Raw genomic sequence first — 22,002 nt, forward strand, 5'->3', positions numbered from 1 at the left:
CTATTTAGAAACAGTTGTAGCGTCTACAGTCTACACTCTCAATCAACTTCAGCAGGTTACAAACAACAACCACAACGACTTCATGATGGGCTCCTACACTAATACAATTAAGAAGTTAAAATCAAATAGAAAATAAGAATGTCAATGCAATATATCATTATCAACATCCTTCCTGCCCTGCTCATCTCTTCTAAGATCAAACGCGAGGATTCTCATGTAACAACAACAGAGCAACTTCCCTTTCAACGAAATTCAAATGTATTCATTCCCTTTAAATGAACATACCACTTGAAACGGAGGTAAGACACCTGACCGCAAAGACTGTCTAACTGCGATAGTTTCCTCTCACAGTGACTGGATCAAGTCAGATAGTTATTAAACCTGTCTAATATTTCAAACAGAGGGGATTGAGAAATTTTAACGAGGGTTTAGTTCGATTTGTATCGATATTTTATATGTTTTGGTGCGCGTGAACCCCCCTCCCCGCGTCAAGTGGTAGCGCCCAGCCCATCTGTTCTCCTCCTGTGAAATGCGGATTGAAACAGATTGTACGACTCTACGGGTCGCAATGGCTACTGCACCGCAAGGACAACAAGTTTTACTGTTCAGCTAAACAAGTTTGATGTGAGGAACACTCTGGGCGGATTCGTCTAAGCCACTCTTTTTAATGTGAGACACTCGTAGGACAAACAGAAAAATGTCCCAGGGATGTATAACTTCTGTGGAGGAGATCCAGTCTTGGTGGGAAGTCCCCGCCATAGCGCACTTCTGCTCTCTCTTCAGGACGGCGTTCAATTTACCAGACTTTGAAATTGAGGTAAATTATCATAACGTTACCTGTATGAATTTACGCATCGGTATCCTTTCCATCAAGTTCATTAAAACGAAACGAAACTAAACAAACTCAAGTTGGCCATGTTCCCCAGCCACCTGACTTTATGTTTGCCTGACTTTAACTAACGTTATTCACATTATAAGTTAGTTAATGGGACGTCAAAGCAAGTGAGGCTGATAGAATAAAGTCAGTTGTTTAACGTTCGTTTGGTTTAAATAATAGCAGAACTAAACAGACGTCTGCTCAAAACACTGAATGCGCTTTAATTAAAGAAAACACTTGTTTTTTTTCAGTGGTTAATGGTGTTTTGTCTTTGTTTATAATCCGCCAACGGTTAATGAGTTGGTTTATAAAGTGAGGTTTAAGTTGTTAATATAAACGCTGCGATATTTCTGTTAATATCCGCGTTGAAAAGCCGTGTGTTAAGTTTAAAGTCTCGTAAGACCGGTTTTCATTCACTCATTTTAGATTGACGTCGAATAGATTTATCGCCACGCATAAACTTTCCAGTGACTCGGTTTCATCTTTTGTTAAAAACTCAAGCCAAGTTCATGATTATTGGGTTACAAGTTTATTGTTTGATCACAGGCTGCCTCCGACTTGGTCATTGTTCCCTACTGTCTGTCTGTTTTGTTTGTTATTGATTCAGTCACTTTACAATGATGCTGTAAATTTGGTCTCACTTTGATGTGAATGTAACCCAGAAACGTTTAAATGGAGTACTTGAGTCACCCCTATTTTCATCACCTCCCCCTTTAACTTTCATTTGGAAACAGCATATATTGTGTGTTTGTGTCACAGGCACCAGTAACCTCGGTCCTTCTCGACCCCCACATGTGTGAAACGTGCTGGCCACTGGCTTTGTTATTGCATGAGGGGTTTGAGAAGCGGATCACCGCGTGCTGCTTCCCAGAAAAGTTACATCTGGCGTGATCAAATAGGAAATTCATACTAGGGATCGACTTATATTGGCCTTTTTATGACAGATATGCAGAAACTACTTTTAATTGTTTTATTTTTTACTCAAAATAACTAAATCAACGATACAACCCTATGTGTTTTGGTTTTCATCATAACAACAGTAATTATTAATAATAATGCTAATCATAAAGATAATCCATTTTTATACAGATCTGTTTTTATTGTGATCTGAACATATTTCTTGTTTGAGAATGAATGGCTGTTATTTAAAAAGTTTAGTTATTCAAAGAAAAGTTTTAAATTAGTTACTTTAATGCTGTTTTTGGGTGCTATTTTCTAGAGACAAATTATACTATTTATCAGTAGATCCGATATTAACAATTCAATTGAAAAGTGTAAGCGAGTCAGCGACGTGACGGGTCTTTTTTGTTGTTGTCCAAAGGCCTTAATAATAATAATAAAAAAACAAAGATATGACATCCAAAGTATGTAAGGTACATCTAGATCTCTTTTATTGAATCTGAAAGGTTTTAATTATGTTTTGCTACATATAAAGGTATTTTAAAGATTTTGAAGTGTCAAAAGGTCATTTGGTTTAACCGTCCAAATTTAATTTGTGATTAAAATATTTAAAAAATGTATATATTTTTTATTCTGGCATGATTTTATAACATCATATATCTACATAGTGCAAAAATGGTATTACAATTATGTGTAGAAAGCATTGCTTTGTTATGAGAAAGAATGTCCAGAAAGATGAATTTCATTAATGTCATTTGGAGTAACCAATATAAAGGGACCATTTTGGATCCAGTCATGCGGTCAATATCATGTGACAGGATGTGACATCATTCAGACACCTGCAAAGGACCACATGGTGGTGAAAAAAGTAACTAACTCTCTCTTAACTATTTGAAAAATTAATGTTTTCACTTGCCGTTCCGAAACATCAGGTCATTCGGTACAACCGCTATAAAACATGTAAAATGTTTGATTGCCCTTTTGCTAGATAGCCAGCTAGGTAGCTAAATATCAGCCTGTTAACTTGACATTGTTTGAAAATATCATCATTTAGTATAATCAAGTGTCATTTGGTAAAACCGAATTACTTTTTTTGGTGACAAATTTTGTCCATCTTGTAAAAAAATGACAAAAGCAGTGTTAATTCATTATAAAAACCACATAATCTCATTGTTAACACTTAATAAAACTTCAAAATTAATTATATCTCCATTATGTTTTTACACTTTTAAAAACCTTATTCGTTAATGACCCATACGTATCTAAAAATATCTGTCAAGATGTTTATCTGTCTCTATTTGGTATGTTGAATGATTATGGCCCTTTTTTTTGGTCATGCTTGATTTTGTTTTGTTTTTTATTGCAACATTATTGCAAACCGAGCTTCCTGCATATGTTTACTTTGTGCGCAGTTTGGCAATCGCAGATTACAGGCAGCGTGTGTCAATGCAGTGTCAAAGGATTTACATTCAGAGGGTGGGAGTGTGTGTCGGACTCAAGTCATTGACCGTTTCGCGATTCCTCCTTGCATCCTAATTGCATTCAGCGTAGGTGTCCAAGGTCATTGAACACAAAAGCTCTCAGTCCCACTTCAGTATCCTGGTAACTTTGCAGCCGTGCGTGAATGGGACTGTGAATAATCCAATCGGTTGCTTTAATCTAGTGATTGAGACGTTTTTCAAGTCATCCCTCACATTGCGCCAGTCTTCTGTTATAATCTTTTCCTTAATCTCAATTGTCCTAATGCTTATTAGTGTTGAAGTGGATGTTGAACATGGTAAAGGGTCAGTCTCTTGTCTTTACATTGTCACAGAAGAAAGTAGTAGGAAATTTTGGTTGAACATATATTGGCTTTTTTTTTTTTTTTTACAATTTTATGTTCAATTTAGGTACAACTTGTGCAAAAATTAAATTAAATGAGCTTTTATTTTTTCTCACATCCAGTTAGCGTGTTTGGACTTCTGTCAAACTTCGTCATCTCATTTGCGTGAGCCAGTCAACACAAGTTGATGGGAATGTCATCAAAGCAGATTTACCTGCAACTGGCTCAACGACGATCCTTGATGTGGTGATGCAGTGGCTTAGCTGACGTTTCCTCTTTGTTTTCAGCCCTTGTGAGCCTCATCCAGGGCTGTCTAAAAAAAGCAGGTGGATAGTTCGGTAAATAGAACGCAAATCCGTCTGTAAGAGGATACAATGTCTTTTACGTGGGAGAAAGCCTACTCTATAAGGTGGCCGTATGGCTGTTTGTTTTAAATGAACCGAATGACTTTGCATGCTGACATTCTAGTACACCTGATTTCTGTCACGAAGACCTTAACAATCTCACCTGTTGAGTATTTGTTCAGAAGTCAGATTTTCATTCATTTGATGAACAGTGATATAACTTGAACAAAAGTGTTTTTATTTTATAACATAATTTGGGAATGGCAAAGAATCTTGTTTTGTCAAATAATCTTATGTTATTTTGCCTTAAAGGGTTCAAGATACTGTCATTAATTACTCACCCTAGTGTCGTTCCAGACCTTTGTTCATCTTCAAAACACAAATTACAATTCTTTTCGATGAAATCGGAGAGGTTTCTGTCGCTCCATTGAGATCCAACACAACTACAGGCGCCGGTATACTTCAAACTAGGGCTGCACGATATATCGCATGCGATTGTCACGCGCATTTCGTCAGTAAAGCCGGTTCCCTGATTACCGCTAAATCGCCATCGCTTGCTTTCAAATGGAGCGGCATTTAATAGACAGAGCCGTAGATCACTGATAAGCCGCGCAATATCGCGTTCATATCGCAGATGTATCGCCTTTTTTCGTTCTTCGTTTAGGGGTAAAACGAAGTTCGAAATGCGTGACCAGCGATATACTGTAAACGAACATCTGACGCCGCCCACACTGCTGAGAGCGATGTTTAGATGAATATGTAAATATGTGCCGTGCACTTTCTTTTCAGTAACAAAATAAACACAACAAAAATGAGAAAACAGCAAGCATTTATTATAAAAAAGCGCTTCTGCAGCGCAGCGTTTTTTTTTTTCGTTGAGATGCTTTGTTGTTATGATACGGAATATCAGTTGGCCAGTGTTGTATTTGTCCTGCCCCTCCTTCACTCTGATTGGACGGCTGGCTAAAAAGTGACAGTTATGAGCGCAGCGTTTTACTCAAAGTTGAACATTCTTCAACTCGAGGCGACCTGTAAGAAACGCCGAGCTCTCAGCGCTTGAGCGTGAAAAAGACGCTCAGCGCCTCGTTACACTCTCGGCGTTTAAAAAACGTGGCGCTCCCATTGAAAACAATTGAAAAAGTACGCTCGGACCTGGAAAAAACACTTAGGTGGACACACGGCCTTACAGTATCAAACATGAAACAGTGCTAGCCTCAATTTTTTTTTTTACAAGCACAACTATCCAGTGTGTTCATGTTTTCACCCACTAGCTCTTACCTCAATGAATTCAACACACGAAATGACTCACGAGCCTTACCACTTTCAAGGTCTGGAAAGGTAGGAAAGACATTAAAGTAAAATCAAATGGAGTACTTTAATGTTGTCTTTCTTACCTTTCTGGACCTTGAAAGTTGTAGTTACGTTGGATCTCTATGGAGGGACAGAAACCTCTTAGACTTCATCAAAAATATCTTAATTTTTTCCCAAAGATGAATGAAAGTCTTACAGATGTGGAATGACACAAGGCTGAGTAATAATGACAGAATTTTCATTTTGGGGTGAACTAACCCTTTAATAAGACTGAAAACCACTGAAAGATTGAATTTGATCATGGTTGACACACTCAGAGCACAAGCTTTGTGTGTCGAACACAGTGGATATTAGAAAGGCAATGATCCAGTATGAAGTTTAAGGTGTTGGCCAGCTCCTTTTCTTCTCAGGATCCGTTCCGGGGGGCGACAATGGAGATTCTTCTTGGCAAGCTGACAAAACGGCTCCTTGCACATTGTTCCTTGGTTACACTTCGGTCGCGCTCCGTATCTCTGCCCTAGATGAGAGAAGGGCTCGGCAGGAAGAGGCCTTATTCGCTTGGGCTCACTCCGTGCTCTTTGTCTGTGTGAAGCACGCTTGATTTCCTGGCAGTGTGGCCGTGAAACGAGCCCTGAAATCCCACCGCCTCCAAAAGTCGAGGGAGGCAGAGTCCTTCAGGATGTCCCCCCTCACCCCTCATACACAAACACAGCCTGCCGACTCCACGCAGAGGATGAGAGTTGGTGTTTTGTTGCTTGTCTGTTTTCATATGTCTTCATTATCAATTTGGTGGTGGGTGGAGAATTGATCTGTGAGCATTTGGTCCAAGCGTTTGCCTCAGCAGAAGATGAGAGTGCAACTTAATTTAGTTTCTGAATTGATTATGTTTGGTGGGCAAAGTCAGCAATGTGGGCATCTGGAAAAAGACAAGTTCTTTCTTAATTGCTCAAATTTCATCTATTGTAGAGAACCGACCATCACTCACACTCTTTAATTGTGTAATATTTGACCCTTGTAGGGATCATTTGATCCTTTTGGTAAATCTGCAGCCATTTCCATTTCTCTCAAGTCACATGCCAATTTGTGTACTTGTTCTTCATGTTTACACTGCTGTTCAGAAGTTTGAGGTAGGTAAGATTTTTAAATGTTTTTGAAAGAAGTCTCATGCTCAAATAGGCTGCTTTTATTTATTCAAAAATACAGTAAAACGGAAATATTGTGAAATTTTATTAAAAAATTATAATTTTATTAATTTATTAATATTAAATTAATTAATTAATTTTAATTAAGATAATTAAAATAACTAATAAAGCTACAAGGATCGTCTTTTTAAAGCTACACTGTGAAATATAGGCCCGGTTTCACAGACAGGGCTTAGCCTAAGCCAGGATTAAGCCTTAGTTCAATTAGGATATTTAAGTAGCTTTTATAAACATTCAGTAGAAAAGAACATTAATGGTGTGCATCTTGAGACAAAACAATGGCACTGATATATTTTAAGTGTCAGTACACTAGTCAGGACTAGCTTAAGCCTTGTCTGTAAAACCAGGGGATAAAGTTGCAATTATGAGAAACAGTCCCATTATGTGATTTGTAAATTTTTTTTTTTTTTTTTTTTAAGATGGAAATGGTTATTCATTATTAGGGCTGACACAATTTTCACGATTCGATTCGATTGCTATTCACATGCTTTCGATTGGATTACAATTCCGATTCGATATTATTTTGGATTTCAGTTACAGTACATGGTAAATTTTCTAGTGGAAAAAAATCTCTTAACTAATGCTGTAAACAACACATGGGACTCAGTTGGTACTGCTATAATAATATTGAAGGTTAAATTAACTTATTTAAACACTTAAATTACACTCATTGATGTTTTTATTATAAACTTTAGAATTACATAATCATATTTCTACTCCAATTCGTTTTTTTTTTTTTTTTTTTTAAATATATTTAAATCACGGCTGTCATAATGCATTAAATATTGAAGAACATTAAAAATTATAATGAATATGTAACGGTGCATAGCTATATTTATCAGAATGTTGCTTTCTAAGGCACATTTCTAGCTGACTAATGAGTTTATGGTCACTGAATATGTTTTTCTGAGTGTGACGTTACATGACATTGTTTACAAGCTGTTTTATTGACGTCTTTCAGAGGTTGAAACACTGATTGAGCTATTACACGAGACATGATACGGATTTGGGTAAGTGGTACTGTATATTTTAATATACCTTCAGATGTTTAGTCATGTTTATTTCGAGCTGTAACTGGTATTAAAGCGGAGGAGAGGATGTTCACATGTGCTCGTGCTGTCGCTTCTCTTTAAATGAGGCGCTAAAACGATCTGTCACGTCACATTAAACAGTCATATGAAATCTAAGACTTTGCTTCATATCAAAATTAACAAAGCACAAAGGTTATTGCGATTTATTGGATGGGAGGCGCTACATATTCTGCTTATTCATCAACTGAAAACAGACTAGACTAATCGATTCTTTGGATTTAAGAATCGATATCGGTTCGTAAAAATGAGAATTGATTAAAATTGAGATTTTTTTTTTTTTATTTATTTTTTTAAACCCAGCCCTATTCATTGTTGTTTTTGTTTTGTTTTTTTGTGAAGATTTGCGAAGATTACATTTTCCAGGGTTTGATGTAGTCATCCTTGACCTGACTCTTCTTTTGATGTCCATACTCCTTTCACACAGGTTTGCTAGTCATTTCACCACTTCTTTTCTGCGAGAATCAGTGACTGAGCGAGTTTATAATTCAGACTACTGATGCACCCCTAATTAACGCTTGTCTCTGTCGGAGATCACACAGTCCATTGTGCAAGAGCTCATTAAGCCTTTGTCAAGCTCTGACGTAGCACATCCACATGTTCTCTGACAGCTGTTTGTCTCATCCATGATCTTACATGGCAGAATTTTCCCAGGGGATTATCATGGACTCCTCCCTTTCATCTTCTTCATCACACCTTCATCCTTGGGTACAAGTGCCCCCTTATGCTCTTTCCTCCACCCAACTTGGGGTTGTGTGTTCTGCCAGTGTTGAATAGAGCCTCATTCACGTTCCTCCTCGCTCACTGCTGCTCCATCATTGGCCCTGGCATGAGCATGACTAAATCACAGATGGTGGCTTTCTTTGCCTCTCCCCCCGGAGAGCCAAGATGGTCGTAACTGGGTGCTGGTGTTCGTCTGGGGCACCTTTTCTTTAGGGCCTTGCGCTGCTCGATTGTAAAGGGAGATTTAATCTCTATGGGGCCTGGTGGAGCGGGAGCTGGCGACAAGCTCTTGTTTTGAAAAGCAGATGGATTAAGATGAGGAAAATGGATTTGTGTCAGGAGGATCTGTAGTGTTCTCTCGTTTTCCTCCAACGCCGGGTGCCGATTGTGAAGGATGGCCGTATGTGTGTGCATGTGTGTATCTGTGAAGCCTGTGTTGAATTAGCAGCTTTGATGTGTGAGAGGCTCACCCTTGGTAGAGCTCCTGTGGTTTCGAGGAGGAGGAAGTGGGCTCTGACTGTGGGATTTGCACCATCAATAACTGATGGGTCAGCAGGCCTTGTTTCAGACCCCAGATGCTGCAGCTTTAAAAGTACCACTCTCACCCACCTTCATTCTAACTTATGCCTAATCTGCTCCAGTCAACCACATGAGAAAAGATCAGTGTTGGGGAAAGTTATTTTTAAAAGTAATGCATTCCAATATTGCTTTACTCCTTATAAAAGTAACTAATTGTGTTACTTTTTATGAAAAGTAATGTTACATTACTTTTGCGTTACTTTTTCTCACCTGAGCTGGGCTTACTTATTTTTTAATGACAACAAAAGTTCTATTTTTGGCAAATGTAAAGGCCCTCTCACACCAAAAGTGAAATGAATAAGCCTCAGGCTGAAGGAAATGCACATTAGCGCCTGTACAGTATAGGGCGCAGCTCAAACAAACCTTTCAGCTGTGCTGGCATTCTGGATTAAAGAAGAATAGGATACAGGAGAAGGACGTTCAAAACTCTAAATCTAATCTAAAGTCATTTTTGCTTATTAGTATGGTTGAATTAGATTAATGAAGGTCGCAGCAAAGATATTGGTTGATAAAGCAAAATTAAGTATATTTGTGTAAGTTAATAGTTAATTATTACAGGTTTGCATTAAAATTCTGATATTACATTTCAATGTCTTTATTCATTTTGAGGAACACTGAATGTTTTTGTGCAAGTGAGATGCAAGTTTATATTTAGTCTAGAACTACAATAAGCATCATGTTCACACAGCGCACACAACACCTCTGCACTTTTTATTTCAACATGGGGACAGGAGAGCTGTCAGTCAATAAATGTGTAAAACTAACTTGTTACTTATTTGAAAAAGTAACTGGGATATTTTGTTGTAAATTGAAAAAGTAATGCATTACTTTACTAGTACCTTGAAAAAGTAATCTGATTACGTAACTCAAGTTACTTGTAATTATTGCTGGGCAATATATCGCATGTGATTGTCGCGCATTTCGTCAGTAAAGCCGGTTCCCTGATTACCGCGAAAACGCCATCACCTGCTTTCAAATGGAGCGCCATTTAATATACAGAACCATAGATCACTGACAAGCTACGCAATATCGCGTTCATTATCGCAGATGAAACGCCTTCGATAATGAACGCGATATTGCGTGGTTTGTCAGTGAACTACGGCTCTATTAAATGCCGCTCCATTTGAAAGCAGGTGATGCCGATTTAGTGGCAATCAGGGAACCGGCTTTACTGATGAAATGCACGTGACAATCGCATGCGATATATCGCCCAGCCCTACTTGTAATGTGTGACACCCAACACTGGAAAAGACATTCACATATTCTAAACATTATTGCTTTTCATTAATTAGTATTGCTTGCCAAGGCACATTACTTTTTTCTGTACTGTTTGCAACATGAATGATCTCTCTAAGCATTCAGACGTTTTTGCCATCATGTGATTGGCGAGAACTCATCATACACTACCATTTAAAAGTTTGGTGTAATTTTTTTTATTTTTTATTTTTTATTTTTTTATATATATTACAAAATATTTAAATTCCAAAATGCTATTTAAATGCTATAAATTCTATAAAATGTATCACTGTTTCCACAGAAATATTAAGCAGCACAATTGTTTTCCACATTAATAATTGAAAATGTTTCTTGAGCACCAAATCAACATCCATCCATCCATTCTCCAAACAGCTTTGACCTTTGTCTCTGGCCATAGGCGGCAAAACATACTTTGACATTTGGCCAGTCTATCACAGCCAAATCAGCATATTATAATGATTTTTGAACGATCATGTGACAATGAAGACTGAAGTAATGATGCTGAAAATTCAGCTTTGGCATCACAGGAATAAATTACATTTTAAAATGTATTAAAATAAAAACCAGTTCTTTCTAAATTGGAGTAATATTACTGTTTTTATTGCATTTTACTGATCAAATAAATGCAGCCTTGGTGAGAATAAGAGGCTTAACCCAAAACTTTTAAAGTGTAGTGTACACTAACATAATAATTTTCTAAAATACTTTACACAATTACACAATTGGTTCTGCACAAATCATTTGTTCCACAAAGTGGCCCGCTGTTTCAAAGTTGAAAACGAAACCAAAGAGATGGAACAACAACAACAAAATAGCTGAGACTGCAACAACAACAGAGGCCAGTTGCATAAACTTATTAGTCACTATATTAAGACTGTGTCTTAAGAACTAGTTTGACCAAATTGCAGTTAACCAAGGGGTAATCAATGTTATTTTTCCAATTCAAATTACACCAATCTACCTTTGTATGTAACAGACTTTTAAAAGTTAAGACACTAATGTTTTTCTTGAAGAGTGGTCATGATTTTTTAGACTAGTCTAAGTGGTTTATGCAACCGGCCCCTCAGATGTCTGCATTGACAAACACTTGTGTGAGGGGTTTATGAGAAAGCTGCAACTTTAGATTAAAAAATACAAAGACATTTTTTTTACTGGTCATAACTTCTGGAGAAAAAATAGCACAGACACTGGAAAAAGATGGAACTTTCTTGAGCGCATGTGTCGACTGCCTGCATTCGTGGATATGCTAGCATACATGTCAAATAAAGAAGTATAAATTGGGCTTTAGCAACTGCATAGCAACCACCTAGCATCAAGCCGTCAAGTTTTGCATTAACTTTGCATTTTCCATAATGACCCTTATTCAACAGTGAATCCATCATATGTACACAACACTTTTGGTACTTCCCAAGTCTGTCTTAACCACCGTATCCTTCCACATTGTGATCACTAACCCCTCTCCCCCACCCCTGATTGACAGGTGAGGGCAGAAGTAAATGTATCAGATGGTTCCACATGGGGTATGGGTGGAGGGGTTTGTACTCTGTGGTGTTTGTTTCAGGGAGCTCCATTGTTGCAGCGCCCCATGGCTCCCAGTGTCTGTCTCCAGTTTGAGGCTGCCGCTCCACACGCTGTTGCTTGTTTGTGTTTTGTCTGAGATGAAATCGAAGCCCCCATTGTGATCCTAGTTTGTCGGGTTTGTGTTAACCCGCTTAGAGTGTGACTGTCAGGTGTTCCTCAGAGCGACGTGCTGTTTTTTGCTCGTGGCAGCATGATGCAAGAACCTGCTGGGAGCTCGTAAGAGCACGATGGGAAATCTGATGTTTAGTGTGTCATCGGGGATTGCAGCTCTCTCCCCTCAGACAGCTGAGTAGGTGGGGGTGGCAGCGATGGGGGCTCCGGTGGGAATGTCACTTCGCAGGATGGAGTTGGATGGTGGGGGAGGCTGCTTGCATGAGACGTGAGGGACCCTTAGCCTACAGCGGAGGTGGCAGAGAGTGTGTACGTGTAAAGCGTGTATGTGTGTGTGTTTTGGAGGGGTGTGCTGGGGGGTGTCAATGTGCTTTGAGAGGCGAGTTTGTAACAATGGCCCGGCTAGACCCACTCATCTGCTCTTGGGAACAGTTGTTTGGAGAGAAGCCATGGATGACTTGTCTGTTATGCTTATAGTAATGTTTCCTGGTTGTGCTCCTGATGTTAAAAATAGTCAATGTCAGTTTGCTCTGACCTCTTGTTCAGACCAACTCAACCTGAACTCTGAAATTGGACATTCTTTTTGGCTATTCGATGCTATAAACAATCAATCCTGTGTTATATTGAGCATTAGTCTACTACTACATGCTTTGCTTGAAAGTTGCTAGTAAATACAGCTTAATTCATGCCTATTTTGGATACAGTTTGGTTGACAAATTGGGTCTAAAAGTCTCAAGTCACACTTAAATTTAGACTCAACTTAGAAGCATAAGCATTGACATGACTTGTCTTAGAGGTTTCAAATTAGTTGAAATTAGTTAATTGCGAGTTAATATCTCAGTTCTGAGAAAAGAAGTTAGAATTTCGGGATATAAACTTGCAATTGCGAGAAATAAAGTCAGAATTGTAAGAATTACTTTTATTTTATTTAGTGGCAGAAACAAGCTTTCACAGTTTAGGTAAAAGCTTTTGAGTCTTTTCTGTTGTCTCATATATTCTTATGATCAAAGAAATGCTTTAAAACTAAAAATACATATACTTATATTATAAGATGATATTGATGTTCATGTTTATAAGTTTGAGGCAGTTTCTTCATCAAGTTATTATTTTATAATAATATAATATATAATAATTTTATATTAAGTTATATTTTATAAAACTACTGTGATTTTTAAGTTGGCTTTACTGCCAAGGTATGGTGAGTTTAACCTGATGACCTTTGTTTACCAAGAACTCTTTCATAACCAGCAAGTATTGCTGTGCAACATTCTCTCAAACTCAAGTTGCCAATGTAAGTAATGAGAAGTTATTTTTGCAATAGTCACTGATGGTAAAAGCAGCAAGTTTGAGGTTGTGCAAGCATCTGTTTGCCTAACAAACACGACTGTGTGCTCTTCGGTTAATGATATGTTGATAAGACTTTTTGGTCAGTGTTATGTGTCATTATGTGTTAAGGCACGCAGCCCCAATGCTCAGTTTTGTTTTGCTTTCCCTGGCAAACGAGTCTTGTTAATGGTCCATGCATAAGCACATTATTGCACCTGGTGGTATTGGACAATATCCTGTTCAAGATATTGGCAACAAGACCACCAAGTGGAGGCCACGCAAGAGACTAGAGAATGGGGAGGCTGTTGTGAGTTAATGATCCCCATTCAGTTGCCTGTGCGGTGATCCCAAACCATAGATGTGTCTGGCCACCCATCCATGGCCACCTGTTGCATCTGGCCCTGACATTGAGATGGTTGGCCCAGCTCTGTGCCGTATAACCTGCCCTGCTCTTGACCCTTTCTAAAATTTGACTGGTTTGCGGTGGTATGAAATATTATTGGAATTAAACCCGTGTGTGAAATATATAAATATATATATATATATATAATTTAGTTGGTTGTCTTAAACATAAACAGTTGAGAAAGAAAATGCATGTGTAACAGTATAATGGATCAGTGCACTAGCTCTTAAAGTGACAGTAGCCCAATATGTGTCTGTCATTAATGTTGATAAAACAACAAAATATAGCTTTAATTGTAAGGAATCAGGATTAATAGCCTATGTATTTAATTTAGTCAGGACTAAAAGTCTATCCAGTGTTATTTTACATTTGATTACTTTATTCAGTTTCTTTAGTGTTTCTCTATCTGAATACTAGTGTTAGACCTACCCAAAAAACTTCTCTTTTAGTTCTCTTTTTTATTTGTATCTTTATTCTATTCTATTTAGTCATGCTACTTTTTTTGAATTCAAAGATTGATATCCAGCTTCCTTGTTGTGTAAGAGTTGTGTAAACACTTGAGCAACAAAATTGCCCCCATTGCAAAAACACAAATACAATGAGTGAGCAAACATTTAGATGAGATCATTTAAAAAAATAAAAAAAGCAACAAAACACACACACACACACACACACACACACACACACACACACACACACACACACACACACACACACACACACACACACACACACACACACACACACTTGGTATTGGGAACACATATTCACTATTAACTACGACTTTTGCCTCAAAGTCTTAATTTACTGCTTATGAATAGTTACTAAGGTAGTTGTTGTAGCTTTTAAGTTTAGGTATGGGGTTGGATTTAGGGATGTAAAATATGGTCATGCAGAATTAAGGCATTAATATGGGCTTTACAAGTACTAATAAACAGTCAATATGCAAGCTAATAAGCAACTAGTTAAAAAAGAGAATTGTTCCCTATACTAAAGTGTTACCAAAATATATTATAACCATGTTATATTGATATTGTTGTGAATTTAATATTAAAAAAATAAAAGTATGTTTAATCTGATTTTCTTATTTTTAATTTGGACAAACTTACCATTTTAGTACTTAACGGTGCAATAGGCGATTTCTGAGAATCATTGTTAAACACTGGATACTTGAAATCAAACCAAACAAACACACCCCTCCCTTCATTGCTCCGCCCCCAAAATGCAGAAACACACAATGCAAGAGTGGATGTCTATTTATAGCAGACCCGAAGCAAAATAAAGCTTTGCGAAAAATAAAGCAAAGATGATGAACGAACAATAAGGAAGAACAAAGATGTACATGAGTGTATACAAGCAAGAGTTCGTTGTTAGTCGTCAGCAGCACGCACTCAAAATAGAGCTAGGCGATATATCGAATATTAGCGATTAGTATTGCAATAATTTTGACGACGATGTCAAATTTGAAAATAACGTGAATATCGAATATTTCAAATTCAAGCATACTTTCCCAAAATTACGTCCCCTTACGTATTACCGCACATTAGCAAAGTGGAGACGACGAACAACACAGATGTGGAAAGAGACCAGGGAGGGGATGATAAATTAGTCTCCAAAAGGAACGCACAATCTGTAATATGGGGGTGGTTGGGTTTTCAGATAACAGATAACATGAAACTCCGTGAGCCACCATCACTAGACTCGGCTTCATCTGCCGAAAAATCTGGTAGGCCTGTCGTCCCTAAACAAATAAAGCTGGTCGATTCATTCTCCTCTTGCGGTGTGCCATATGCGAGAAAGTGGGAAGAATTACATTGGCGGTCACGTTTCACATTGCCAAAGATACCTGTCAGTACCGTGGAAAAAGCTGGCTTCAAATGGCTGCTAAAGACAATTGACCCCCGATACAATTTGCCTTGCCGTAAATACTTTGCACAGGATGCGCTCAGCTGTCACAGAAGCATTTTATTGATGTCTGGGAGCAGAATTCTGCTTGTGAAATGCACTTTCTGTACTTGTTTTGCAATACTTCAGTTCAGTTAAATTTACATGTGTTCATTTAATTTTAAAAAAAAAAGTGATAAGTGATTTTTTTTTTTTTTTTTTTTTTTAACTGCTTAAATTTGCACTAAACATTTTATATTTACTTTGTAACAATAGCTGTTCTATCTAAACTGTTTTATTATGAGGTCAAAAGAAAATCATGTTTTTTATTATTTAAAAGCAAATGCAAACATATCGAGAGATATATCAAATATCGTAAAAATTTTGACAATATCGAGATATCAGATGTTTTTTATATATCGCCCAGCCCTAACTCAAAACCAATGTTACTCACATATGGAGCAGAAACACTGCAACCTCAGTGTCTGTTTTCAGGCCTTCCAGCTTTGGTCTCTTCAGCACTAGAAAGGGTCCTAACACACTTGGCTGATCATAACCCTTTTTGTTAGTGATATTACTCTGACCTTTTCTCTTTTATAATGTCTCTCCGCCATCTCTCTTTAATCAGTCTTTCTTCAAACCCCCCTCTTGCTCTCTCTCTCTCCTACCCCATCATGAGTGTATACGTCCCCTACTGCTGTACACGTCACCCTACGGTCTGATCCACTTTCAACAGCCCTTTTCAGAAATTGCTTGATGCACCTTTAAGTTACAAACAGAAGACATTAAAAAATTACTGAATGAGACACATTTATTTGTAGCAAGTATAAGGTAAAGGTTACTGACCTTGCATGTGGGGAAAAAAAAGTTTTTGTTATATATAATATAATATAACATTATCATAAAACTTATATTGTAGAAACTCCACCAGTCAAATTTTTGAAAGGGTAAAGATTAGGGTTGTCATGTCTGAATGTCTTAAAAGGATAAGTGCTAACAAGGCAGTTTGTCACTGGTAACTTTATGAGAGTAAATGTATTCATTGTTAAGTTCTTGGGAAGAGGGAAACAGTACCTTATCTGGATTGTATCTCTCCAATGTACGTTATCCTCAACTGCCAGTCCAGTGCTGCTCAGCAGAATCTGCAAATGCTTTATAAGGTCTCAGTTATAGGAAGATCCACAATTAGTTTGGTAAAGTTTCTTTTCACAACGTTGCTGTGCTGTTATGTAGGTTGAAAATGTGGCATCATCAGATACAGTTCAGGGAGTGGAGAGAACGTTATACAGATAGATGAACGTTCACTGTCTGCTTGTTACTTCCTTGACCAACAAGAGCTGTTAATTGCCTGTATGCATCTGTAGAGTTTCTGGTGTGCACCAGGGACTGATACAGAGGGCGGCTCAGTTTTGCCAAAGCTCTGTCATGGATAGATACACACAACTTTATCAGTGACATTCAGTTAATCAGCTCTAAAATATACAGCCTAACGATTTAATTTTATAACTGGTGGTTGGCAACCTTATCCCTCAGTGTGCCATAATCACAGAAGTACATACCTCTGGTCACGCAAATGGCTTGTAGGATCTGTGTACTAGCGCAGGTTAAAGTGTGTGTGACTATGAGGAATGATAACCCCAAAATGTACATCCATATCCATTCTAAATCCACCATTGTCATTTGACCTACAATGTCAGCCACATTAAAGAATTCTTTGGTAAACTCTTAGATTGGTAGTCCACCCAACTGTCATTATTTACTCATCTTTGTTGTTCCAAACCTGACTTTTTCTTCTGTGGAACACAAAAGAAGATATTTTGAAAAATGTATTTGTAGTTTTTCTGTCCATACAATGAATCCAATCCAATGTTGTTTTAGACTCCACTGACTTTCATCGTTTGGACAAACAGTCGGACATTTGTTGGACAATTGTTGGGTGAACTATTCCTTTAACCTTAGACTTGACTGAAAATGGTAGTCCTAATGACTCCTCTAAATACTATCACTTTGTTTTTTGCCCAACTGTACTGTGCACTTACCATACCTGTTTTGCTAGTTGGTTAAGAAAGAAGATTGAGGTCGGATATCATCAGTGAGCTGTTAAAGGAGACTTTGTGGTGTAAAGGACACACACATTAATTCCCCTTCTTTGCCATCTGAGCCACTGAATGGCACTTCAAAAGCGAAGTGGGGTTGTGTTAATCCCCCGCAGCCGGCCTCAGGTTTGAAGTGTGATCAAAGTCGAGGCTGCACTGATAGATGGGCCCACTCTGGTCCTCTAACTGTCAAGGGACCAGGAAGTTTTGTAGGCGTAACGGAGGATCTGAGGGACGTGCGAAAGGCCAGAGTGGCCCATCACTTGAAGATGATCCTGGATGTTCCTGGCAGCCCCAAACACTCAAGAGTGTGAGTGAGTTGTGAAGACATGGATATAAATAGATGAAGACATGAAGAGTTACGAAATTATTATTACAGGCTATAATGCTTTTTGTTACGGTGGATCCATTTCATCTCTGGACTTCCTGCCCAAACAGACTGTCTCCTTCAATAAGGAGTCTCACAGACACTTTAGACTCTTTATTGAGTACCTGGAGGGGATAATCAATAGCTTTTAAATTGCTTCAACAATCAACCCAAAAACACCTAATGGATTCAGCATGTTAAGCAACACCACCTCAATTTTTTTTTTTTCCAAGAGAACAATCTAAGGACAGTGCATCCCCCCCCCCACCCCCCCGCACACACACACCTTAAGCACAAGCGTGTCTCATCCTGTTTTTCAAGCTCTCATTCTGTTTTTCCTCCTGCTGACACTGGGCTCCTGGTTTCCTCTCCACAGCCAGGAGGTGTGTGAGCTGACCCTCCATGACCCCGTTCTCTCCACCATTTCTCTAGAGAGAAACGGCAATCTGCAGCTTGAGTGAATCTCACAATGAATGGATGGGCTGCCTCTCTTGCCCTTGAGTTAATTTTGTAGTGTCACTCCGCTCTGAAAGGGTAAAGGGGGAGGATGTTTTATATGGGAGCTGAAAAGTGCTCCCTGTTGCCTGAGGGACTGAGTGGCTCGCTGTGTCCTCGTGAAAGAAAGCAACTGCAGTCGCTAAGCTCCTTGAGATGGACCGGTGATGGAGCATTGGCCATTTACATTTTTCAAGCTCCCCTTCCCTCTTTCTTAGAGTGACATTGGGCATCCTAAGGAGAGAGCAGTGCATGCTGGGTTGGGTTGTGCTGGGTCAACCTTGCCCTAGCCCTAGCTGTGGCTGTGGGCTCATGCTGTCGCTTAGCTTCTCTTCTGTTCCTTTCAGTAGGCTGGAGTTTGCAGTCCCACTTACTGCCGCTTCATAAACTCTCAATAGCTGCAACACAATGGAAAAAGACAGGGGTCAAGGTTAAACCTCAGTTCCATCTTGTTCATAGAAGCTTTATCGAGAAACTGGAGAATGTTTGGCACATTTTCAGTGCAGTCTAAGGATTTTACCGTATATCCAACTTCTCTGGTTTTTAAAGTCAGGTGGTTTCCTACCATGTTTTGTAGTACTTCTCAACTGTTAATTCATCTTGACAGTGACTTATTGCTTCCCGTATTGGTTTTACCTAATGTTTTCATAGCCTGTTCAGATGTCTAATTTGCTTTGAATTGTCAGTAAGCTGACACTTTCATCCAGATCAACTTGCACCTATAGGGAAAATGCTTCCAGAGCAACACACGGTGAAGTGTCTTGCCCAGGTCATGATGTTAATAGCTCATGGATCGCCCCTTGAAGGGATTAAGTCTACAATGGTGTCCAGATCTTTCATGACTAGGCTACTCCTTCAGGTGTTATGATGTAATGCATCAGTTTGCTTCAAAAATGTTGACAAAGCAATTCAAATAGGCTTTAGGGGCAGTTGTGGCCTAATGGTTAGCGAGTCAAACTTACCCGAAGGTCTTGGGTTTGATTCTCAATACCAGCAGGAAATGACTGAAGTGCCCTTGAGCAAGGCACTTAACCTCCAATCGGCAGTTTGCCTCAATGGCTGCCCACTGCTCCTAATGTGTGTGCACTAACTTGGATGGGTTAAATGCAGAGTCCAAATTCTGAGAATGAGTTTCCAAACTTGGCTTTTATATCACTTCACTTCAAATTGTGACATTCTTAGTACTCAACCTTCAGCATGCAAACCTCTCTGCATTATTGCGAGTCACATCATGAAGTACATTTTCTTGGACTTAAAAAGTTTGACTTCTTGGATTTAAAAAGTTTGTCTTAAAACTTAAAACGTGACTACTGCAATGTCATTTAACTTGTGTAATTTGAATAGGGAAGGCGTAGGACGTAGCGTAAGTATTTTGAACTGCAAGAGGTTTACACTTTCTTCACTTTCTTACTGTCTGGTGAATATTTTACTTTACAACTTGTTAAATATATTATGTTTATGATGGATGGAGGCGCTTTCTTCAGCTTCATACTTGTTGGTCCCATTCACTGCCATTATAAAGCTTGGATGAGTCAGGATAATTATTAATATAACTCTGATTGTGTTCATCAGAAAGAAGAAAGTCATATACACCTCGGATGGCTTGAGGTTGAATAATATATATATTTTATATATATAATATATATTAAAACCTTCTATAGCTTGATTTATGCACATGGAAATGTACTTAAACATACTTACTGTGACATGCCACTAATCTACATGTTGATTAACCAATCACAATTAACTTTAGGCTAAATGTCATTAACATACAGGTGAGAAAGAAAAGAGATATAAGGGTATGAAGATTTTATACAGGATTGGGAATGTTTATCCAAGTCAAAATGTGTTGGTGCTTTGTAGCTGTAGAATCTTAAAGTGTAAAAGATCAAATTAATGAGACAACACATTCACCCGACATTCAGTACACATTGGGTGTTTTTAAAATGTGGCTCTTGCAAACAGAGGAAGTTTGTCAGGTTGGTTCCTGAACTGGCTATGGTTGAGTGACATTGCTCTACAGGCAGTTCCTTATAACAACAATTTGTCTTACTCTGGTTTCAGTCGTAATGCCTAATGACAACCTTAGGTAGTCAAACATGATCTGTTATTGCATCCCCTTACTTTTAACTTTAGTACCCCTAAAGAGTTTTGTTACAGGAGGTTACACTGTTTTGCTGAAAATATCAAACTAACATATAAAATTCATAAATCTATGTTACTACTGTGAGCACCCCACGTTATGTGGCGTTAGTTAACCACACCATTTTCTCATCAGTGAAAGAATGGTATAAAAATGTCAAGCTAGGCAGTTTAGGCCAATATCATTTAATAAGTTCATAAAAGTAGCCGCTAGTTAAACCCAACCCTGCTGTAATGGCTAACCTCCCCTCCCCGCTGTTCTTTTTGATAGGAACTTGAGCAAGCACTACTGAAACAAGACCAAGACTTCCTCTTAGACCTCCTTTGCTCCCTGCTGAAAGGATGTTATCAACGCAGCGACATCACGTAAGTGCATCACCATCAGCATTTCCTGTTCCTGTACCTTCAAGTCATGATGTAACTGAAGTAGTGACAGATGGTTTCTTCCATATTGTGACGTACATCAGAGTAAGCGGGTTAACAAAAAAGAAGAAAATGTAGTATAGAATTATTTTTTAATTGAAAATTGAGGTAAAATTTTTTTTTAAATTAAATGCCCTGCCTGAATTAGTTGTTCAAAGTGAGATTAATAACATACATTTAGAAAATAGATGGCATGAAAAAGGGAATTTAAAAGAATATGCTGGATTTGGCACAAGTTAAAGGGTTAGTTCACCCAAAAATGAAAATTTTGTCATTTATTACTTGCCCTCATGCCGTTCCACACCTGTAAGACCTTCGTTAATCTTCAGAACACAAATTGAGATATTTTAGTTGAAATCCGATGGCTCAGTGAGGCCTTCATAGGGAGCAATGACATTTCCTCTCTCAAGATCCATAAAGGTACTTAAAACATATTTAAATCAGTTCATGTGAGTACAGTGACAATATTAATATTATAAAGCGACGAGAATATTTTTGGTGCACCAAAAAAAACAAAATAACAAATTATTTAGTAATGGCCGATTTCAAAACACTGCTTCAGGAAGCATCGGAGCACAAATGAATCAGTGTATCGAATCATGATTCAGATCACGTGTCAAACTGCCAACGGCTGAAATCACGTGACTTTGGTGCTCCGAACAGCAGATTTGATACACTGATTCATTGTGCTCTGAAGCTTCCTGAAGCAGTGTTTTGAAATCAGCCATCACTATATAAATACGTTATTTTGTTTTTTTTGGTGCACCAAAAATATTCTCGTCGCTTTATAATATTATTATTGTCACTGTACTCACATGAACTGATTTAAATATGATTTTTGTACCTTTATGGATCTTGACAGAGGAAGTGTCATTGCTCCCTATGAAGGCCTCACTGAGCCATCGGATTTCAACTAAAATATCTTAATTTGTGTTCTGAAGATTAACGAAGGTCTTACAGGTGTGGAACGGCATGACGGTAAGTAATAAATGACAAAATTTTCATTTTTGGGTGAACTAACCCTTTAAGCTCAATCAAAAATACTTGTGGTATAATGTTGATTACCATAAA

General features: G+C 38.2%; 2 protein-coding genes across 6 annotated transcripts in view; one reads left to right on the forward strand and one right to left on the reverse strand.

The window, feature by feature from the left end:
* The window catches only part of slc25a18 (solute carrier family 25 member 18), a 24,657-nt gene extending 23,065 nt beyond the window's left edge, over positions 1-1,592 (reverse strand). For 2 of the 3 annotated variants that reach the window (XM_067380691.1, XM_067380688.1), the window contains exon 1: positions 1-321. This exon is cut by the window's left edge and continues 2,338 nt beyond it. The gene's annotated coding sequence lies outside the window, so the exon portion shown is untranslated. Of the gene's footprint in view, positions 322-1,518 lie in introns of those variants that run through there. The other variant, XM_067380689.1, reaches the window with a different exon arrangement.
* cecr2 (CECR2 histone acetyl-lysine reader) overlaps positions 558-22,002 on the forward strand; it is a 34,851-nt gene continuing 13,406 nt past the window's right edge. The window contains exons 1-2 of one of the 3 annotated variants that reach the window (XM_067380685.1): positions 558-817; positions 20,780-20,874. In XM_067380685.1, the coding sequence (XP_067236786.1) occupies positions 698-817; positions 20,780-20,874 (215 nt within the window). In that variant the 5' untranslated portion in view covers positions 558-697. Of the gene's footprint in view, positions 818-12,020; positions 12,105-20,779; positions 20,875-22,002 lie in introns of those variants that run through there. The other 2 variants (XM_067380686.1, XM_067380687.1) reach the window with 2 other exon arrangements.

Source organism: Chanodichthys erythropterus, chromosome 24 (assembly GCF_024489055.1).
Source record: "Chanodichthys erythropterus isolate Z2021 chromosome 24, ASM2448905v1, whole genome shotgun sequence".
In the NCBI taxonomy this organism is placed as follows: domain Eukaryota; kingdom Metazoa; phylum Chordata; class Actinopteri; order Cypriniformes; family Xenocyprididae; genus Chanodichthys; species Chanodichthys erythropterus.